The 7,741-nt window shown below is 40.0% G+C and overlaps 1 protein-coding gene across 1 annotated transcript in view; it reads left to right on the forward strand.

Moving 5' to 3' along the window:
- Nucleotides 1–5,135, forward strand: part of VWC2L (von Willebrand factor C domain containing 2 like) — a 181,002-nt gene extending 175,867 nt beyond the window's left edge. The window contains exon 3 of the mRNA XM_004601337.2: nt 1,766–5,135. Within this exon, the coding sequence (XP_004601394.1) occupies nt 1,766–1,914 (149 nt within the window). The 3' untranslated portion in view covers nt 1,915–5,135. The remainder of the gene's footprint in view (nt 1–1,765) is intronic.
- Nucleotides 5,136–7,741: the final 2,606 nt, after the last annotated feature.

The raw sequence follows: 7,741 nt of genomic DNA on the forward strand, positions 1-7,741 counted from the left end.
TTATACCCCTCCTACTCTGCTTGGTTTTCCAAGCCCACATATTTGTCTTCCATAATGAAGACAGATATAGAAATATAAATAAATGCTATAGATATGATTGAACAGTTATGGTCTAGTAGTTTCAAGAAAATGGGTGACTAAATTCAGGGCTTATTGGTTTTATTTGATAGATATGTATTATAAAAACTAGTATACTTATGAAACAAGATTCTAGTGATGCTGTGAAATTGCCATGAGTTCATTTATTTCACGGTAAAGACAATCTTGTGAATTCTTATCCAGTAGTAAGAAAGTGAAAGCAGGGAGCTGATATTGATATTTGTCTCAATATTATCGTGTGTAACTGTAGCGGGGAGAAAGTAAGGAAGTGATATTGATGTTTGTTGTCATGTTACCTTATGTTATCTTATGTCTGGCATGTGGTCAGTGATGCTGGGCTAATAGAACACTAGTGGACACAACTCCATGCACTCCCTCTCCTTATCCAAATAGGTACGTTAGGGGTCTGAGCAATAGTACAGTGAGTAGGATGCTTGCCTTGCACGCAACCAATGCAGGTTCAATCCCTGAGACCCTGTATGGTCCCCTGAGCCTACCAGAAGTAATTGCTCAGTACAGAGCCACGAGTAATCTCTGTAGACCAATGGGTGTGAGCCCAAAATAAATAAACAAAAAATATGTACTTCAGATACTTATACAAAATTGTTTAAAAGACACAGAAATTTGTAAAACCCCCTCACCACAATTATCCATTACAATTTAGAGGGGAAAATGTTCACTCCACTTAAATTTCGTAATGAGTATTATAAGCACGTAACACTGACATGGAGAGGGTTGCAGCAATGGAAGGAAGCAAAAGAAAATAAATAAAGAGATTGAGGAGTGAGGAAACAAAAAGTATGAAAGAAAATTGTTATTTTTTTAAAAACTTCCATCTATAACCAGCAAATGACATTTTTAGTAAAGCTTTTCTGACTCTGAAAAAGTAGAACGAAATTTCTGCTGACTTTCAGAAGCCAACCATTTGGGTCATTCTTGAAAAAAAGAAAAAGAAAAAAGATAGCCAGCAGATTAGAGGAGCTCCATTTATAAAAATCAAATGAACCTCTAACAAAGCTTGTTTGGGACATGAATAAATCATCTGGTCATGAATTATTCATTGTTATCAAGAAACAAGCTGGGGATTCCAGGAACCGGGCTTGAGGAGGTGCTGAAAGCAGGCAGCGAGCGAGGTCATTGTCTCATACTCATCAGGGAAGCCAGAGAACAGGGCTGTGGGTTACCCTCAAGGAATGCAGAACATGCTAGACACCCCCCCACACACATACACACACACACTCAAATTTCTGCAGCCACTTCAACAGTCCTTATGCTCCAGAAGATAAAGCAAAGAGAACTTCATCCACAGATCCTTACTTTAGAAAATTGCATGCACTCAGCAAACAATAAGACTCGTTGAACCATTTGGATCTTTTTTATTACCCTTGGGGAATACAAACAGTGTATAAAAGACACTAGGGTTGACAGCTTGCAGTTCCACAAGACAGCAAGGCAATTCTTTGTTGATGCGCTGTTAAGTGGGGATCTCTACATTTGAAGGCAGGGGACAGGGCAGGAGGTGGCGCAGGTGGTGGTGGGCTTCATTTTTTCGTTTTGGTTTTCTTTTTTTTTTTCATTTTGTTTTGGTGGGAGGTGCTCATGAGTAGGGAAGAGAAACGACGGCTTCCAGATTTAATTAACTAATCAATGTATGTATATGTTCCAGGTCCAAACTGCTTTGCAGGAACCACAATAATTCCGGCTGGCATTGAAGTGAAAGTGGATGAATGTAACATCTGTCACTGTCACAATGGAGACTGGTGGAAGCCTGCTCAGTGTTCAAAACGCGAATGCCAAGGCAAGCAGATTGTGTAGAACCAATTCCCTGCCGATGACAAGTTCTCAAAAGAGGGAGCTATGGCTGCTACACTGCACATGTTTAAAACGAAACAAAACCACCCAACAAACTCCTGCCAGCTACAACAGGGTCACCAGCAAAACCTTTTAGGGTTGACAAAAGTGAATATTTTGCTAAGAGGAAATTTCTCTCTTACTATATAAAACATATAGGGAATATAGCTCTCCAACCCGCTTTTGATATTCTTGCTTGATGGTGACTTACCGGATTTCTGAATCAAAAAGAAAGAGAGAGTCTCAAAGAGGCTCCCGCCCTGGTGAATCCACTAGCCTGCCAGCTCACCGTTCACCGATTCACTTCCTTTTTATTCTTCTGTAGATCACATGGCATTCTTCTCTTAGCGCATTTTCTTTAGGGTTATAGTTGTTTCCATCATGAAGAGGCTAAGGGTCTGGATTAGAGCTCTGAATTGTGTCCACCAAGCTCTGGGAAAGGAATGTCAGGGGTGCGGACCCTATCTGACCAGGAAGACATAGAAGCATCTACCCATCGGTCTTCACAAGGGAACCAAGTCTTGTTGACTCAGAAAAGAGAGGCGCTCGCTTTGGATGAACCCATTCTTATTCGGGATGGGGAAGTGGTGCTTGGTGTATTACATGGGGGGTTTGTTACAATTTGACCCTTCCCAAACCACACACTTCATACACAAAATCTTGAAACTGCCAAACAAAAACATGAACATGGGCGGTACACCGTGATCCTGAGTCAAAAAAAAAATTGCAAAGGGAGTTAGGTCATCAAAACGATAACATTAATCACCAGACCTCCTCATGAGGCGGGATTTGAGTTTGGCGGATACCTGAACACACTCTAACCCCACTTGGTCGCCTGCCACTGTAAACACAGAACCAGGCTGGGAGTAGCCCCACTGTGAATCTGAGCACTTCTGAACACCCCTGGCACCGTTTGAATTTGAATTCCAATTAGGCTGATTGCCAGGCGTAGTCGCCGCTGGCAACGCTTGGGGTTCGGAACTGCATTTGCCACGGTAGTTATGACCACTCAGCCCTATGTCTAAAACCACAGATTCAGGACACAATTTCCACCTCAAGTGCTGCTTTAAAATTAAAGATTAGGGTAGAGTGAGTCTTGCACAATATGATTCCATTTGTTGAACTTTTTTTTTAAAAAAGTGTATATATTAGCTACTCAATAATTAAAGTGAACCTTTGAAGAGTCTCAAGGTTGCCCTGGTAATGCTGCTAGTATAGTAACAGAAAAATATAATAAAATAAAATACACAGGGTATTTGATACCACCTCGATTAAAGTGCAAATTCAGCAATTCTGAAACCACATGGCATAGTTAGTTGCTTATTTCACTCTCTTGTCTTGAAAACCCTGGCACAGATCTGGTGGGGTCCTTGAAGAAACGCTAAGGTTATATCCATTATCCGTACTCTTTCCTTTTCTGCTCCTACCCAGACCTGGCCTTGGCCATAGCTCCTGTGTAGGGTCACCTTCTAGAATAAAGTTCCTCAATCAGTGCTGTTGACATTTGGGGCCAGACACTTGTGGTGGGAGCCATTCTGTGCATTTGGAAAGGTTAAGCAGCATTTCTGGACTCTATTCACTCAATGACAATAGCAATACCCTAGTTGTAATAGTTGAATGTCACCAGACATTGCCAAGTGTACCTAAGGAGGGGCCAGAAAGTAAAATTCCCTCTGCCTGAGAAGCCAAGATCTAGAATCATCTGTGCAGAGTTCCAGGGAGGGATAACAGGGGAATCCTGGGTAAAGCTGGCTTTGGGGAGTCTCTGAGCCCTTTGGATGTGCACAATCAGCACCCCCCTCTTCCCAGAGGAGAGGTCATTTCTTCCAAAGGGAGGGATGCTTCTCTACCCACCTCAGGACCCATTTCTTTAGTCTGTCAATTGGGTTTTCATTTGAAATCGGCAGCCTCTCCTTCCTGAAAGCATCTCCAATCACCAAAATAAACGAGTCGTCATTTCCAAAATTATCGTGTTGATGAGTGGGACAGTGGGACGTGACACTTCTCACGCATACTGTGCTCATGTCGAGATCAAACAGCCACGCCAGCGCCATCCAAGGAAGAATAGGAAGCCGCCTCCCTTTAGAACACCGATTTGCAGCAAGGTTGGTGCCTTTCAGTTGCCACCATGGATACATCACAGAGACAGTCATGAATCATTCATGAACAATTCTGCATGATTTATTCCTGCACTCCAAAGCAAAGGCATTCCACACTGCAGCTTGTGTCTAGACAGAGATGCATTATAGAGCTTTGTTTGCCCTGAGGTTGCCTGTTGCCAGCTTCAAAATAAAATATCCACACTCTTGGAAAGAAATAATAATAATAAATGACAGGAATAAAGTTTGAAACCCAGAAAATATCATTAATAGAGCCATGGAGCATAGTAGCCTATTTATTATTACGAAGTGACTATGTCATTTTAGGAAAAATAGAAAGAGAGTGCAACAAGAAGGCCAGGGTACAGAAATGTTGCATCAAAGTCTTCACACAGCGATCGTCACAGCAAGAATTTACTAGAATACAGAATCTAAGCATCAAGAAACTCTCTTTTGAGGGTTTGAGAAGGAAGGCTATTCATTGGCCTCTGTTACCAGCCAGAGAGAGGGAATTTGTTGTTGATTTTTTTTCTCTCCCTCAGAGTTTTACTACAAGCTGTTTTCTTTTAAGACTTTGTAGCACCGACATTTTTCCCCCTTTTGGGAGAGATGAAACCTATACTGTGACAGAATTTCTCATAAACCAAGAAGTATTTTACAACTTCCTTCGACCCAGGTCACTGAGAAATTCTTTCCAAACTCTGAACAACAGAGTTCCGGTCTCTTCTGTTGTTTTTGGGTTTTGCTTTTGTTTTTTTGTTTGTTTGTTTTTGCTTTGAAGGCTTGTTTGCAGCCGCACTGTCACCTCTGCCTCTGTCCTACTCCTCTTCACCCTTTGGTTCTCGGCTTTAACTACAGCTCTGTTTAAATAAGGGATCAACATCCTGTATGTCAGCTGATGCCTGTTCAAAAACAATTCAATTTCTAAAATCTTTCCAAAATGGTGTGCCTGAAAACTAGTGAGGAAAAAAACAAATAACTCAACAATAAACTGTAAAAAGGGGATTCTAGCAACAATATTTGATGTGTAAAAGAATATATTATTAAAAAATTATTTTGTTAAATATAAAGTGTGTTAACCAACAAGCATTGTCTGTGGTATATTATCTTTCCCCTTTCTCTCCGTTCTACTTCCGTTCATTACTTACTGCCTAATTCTCAGTGGCTTCTCCCACCAGAATTATAATTACGTATTGACCTGTGTGCACTTTTGTTTTCTAATACAAGGCAATACTGACTGGAGTGGTGGGGAGGAAGTTTAAGGGTCAACAGAGGGCTCTAGAGCAACAGCGGGTAGGACATTTGCCTCACACGAGACCGACCCAGGTTAAATTCCCAGCATCCCATATGGTCTCCCGAGTACCACCAGGAGTAATTCCTGAGCGCATGAGCCAGGAGTAATCCCTGTGCATTACTAGGTGTGACCCAAAAAGCAAAAAAAAAAAAAAAAATAGTCAACAGTGAAAATATAAGTGATAGGAAAGAAATGTGTCCGGCACTAGGCTAGACACAATGTTAATAACAATCTACAATTACTGATTTCTCTCTGTGAGGGACCCTGTGCAGGGCACTGAACCTGAAGAATTCTGTTCATCTCAGAAGGCATCTACAAGGAAAGGACTCCTCTTTGCTTTGCAGTTGGGAGAGCCAAAACAAGGAATTTATATGATTTGCTCAAGAACACAAAGGAGTAAGCAGCAAAGCAAGAATTTTGTATTATAAAAGTTTCTAAATACACATGAATTTTTTACCTATGCCTCTTTCCCTTGAGTATTTTAAAGCAAATATCAAGTATCCTATCATTTTGTTTTATCCTTATATTCTATAAATATCATTTTCTCCCCAAAAGTAGTAGTTTCTTACTAGACTATGTATTATCAAAACCTAACAAAATTAATAATAATCCCTCAGTGACATCTAATATCAATAAGTCCTCACATTTTTTAGAGTTTCTAAACTATGAGAGGGAGAAAGTATATTTATGATCCAAACATTGTATTTGGTGATTATGCCTCTGAATTCAAAACTTGAGTCCTGCTGACAATTCTGAATAGTCAGAATCCTGGGTTGCATTGTTGGAGGGATTAAGCTAAGAAAATCACTTTTATAAAGCTCTACGTAAAACTCACTCTAGCACCCAGTAAATATAAGCATTGATTAGAAATAATATTTTTTCTTCTTTCAAACATCCTAATAAAAAGTAAAGCTGAACAATATTTTAGTTTCTAAACTACTATTATCTTCTGCTTTGTTGGTGGGAGAAAGGAAAGAACCAATCACTAAGAAAATGTCAGCATGAAGTTCCCACCTATATGTATACAGCCACCACTCCACCGACACTTTCTGAAAACAAGATTAGACTTTTTTGCTTTCCAGTTTCCCATGAGTCCAATTCTCTGTCCCTATGTTCCTTGCAAAGCATTGCTTACAGTTCATTCCTGCTTCAAGTTTCCTGGGAGGGCAATTCTAAGCATGAAAGGAAAGCTATGAACTGTGACAAGTCCTGGGTTTGTTATTTGAGGGCTTATGTGGAAACTACAAGTCTTTTGTTTTTTGCTTTTTTTTTTGGTGGGGTCACACCTGGCAATGCGCAGGAATTACTCCTAGCTCTGCACTCAGGAATTACTCCTGGTGGTGCTCAGGGGACCATATGGGATGCTGGGCATCGAACCCAGGTCAGCCACTTGCAAGGCAAGTACCCTACCTACTGTACTATTGCTCCAGCCCCAAAACTACAAGTCTTTTAAAGAAAGATACCTTTATGATTTAGAAAGACACACAATATGTTGAGTGAGCAATACCACCTATACTTTCTTAACCCATTTGTAAGGGATGGATACCTTGAATTGGGTATCTTTGAGTCTTGTCAGCAAGTCTCAAATTGTACTGTCTTATATAAGCACTTGAATGTCCCTGACTAATTTGATACAACTAAAATAAATCTAAAAAGTCATACTGTTCTGATAAAGCAAACACTGCTAGTATGGAGTGCCTTTCCTAAAGAATTATTTCACAGTGTTGTTTAAAAATTTTGAATCCATACGTCTTCAAAGTCCAAACTCCAATTTAGATAACCCAACTCTACTTCATTACAGCCTGGTTAAGAAGGAGTACTATTTAGCAGCGATATTTTCACAATTGGGTTTGAGTTATTAAAATCTTCTAAATGAATAATTATATAAAATGTGTGGGGTTGGCAAGACACTTGACTAAAAGTTCTCCATATCTTGGGCTGGAGCAATAGTACAGCAGGTAGGTGTTTGCCGTGCATGCGGCCGACCAGGGTTCGATTCCCAGCATACCATATGGTCCCCAGGGCATGGCCAGGAGTAATTTCTGAGTGCAGAGCCAGGAGTAATCTCTGAGCATCGCCGGGTGTGACCCAAAAAGCAAAAATAAAAATAAAAAATAAAATTTCTCCATATCTTGAGTAGAGGTAATTAAGAACTGGTATTTTTATTTTCATACTGGAGCAGAGAAATTCAAAGAGGATTTTTTGGCTTATTTTCTCAGGATTGTACAATGAGAAATAGGCTAACTAACTTTTGTATCAAGGAGTTGCAGGTCTTAAATACTACTACCCATGAAAGAGCTCAAAATAGAGTCCAACACATAAAAAAGTTTAATAACCACGGTAATCATTCATAATTACTATTATCCAATTGTAATTGTTATGTGCTAGAAGAATACAC

The sequence above is a fragment of the Sorex araneus genome, chromosome X, assembly GCF_027595985.1.
Source record: "Sorex araneus isolate mSorAra2 chromosome X, mSorAra2.pri, whole genome shotgun sequence".
Lineage (NCBI taxonomy): Eukaryota > Metazoa > Chordata > Mammalia > Eulipotyphla > Soricidae > Sorex > Sorex araneus.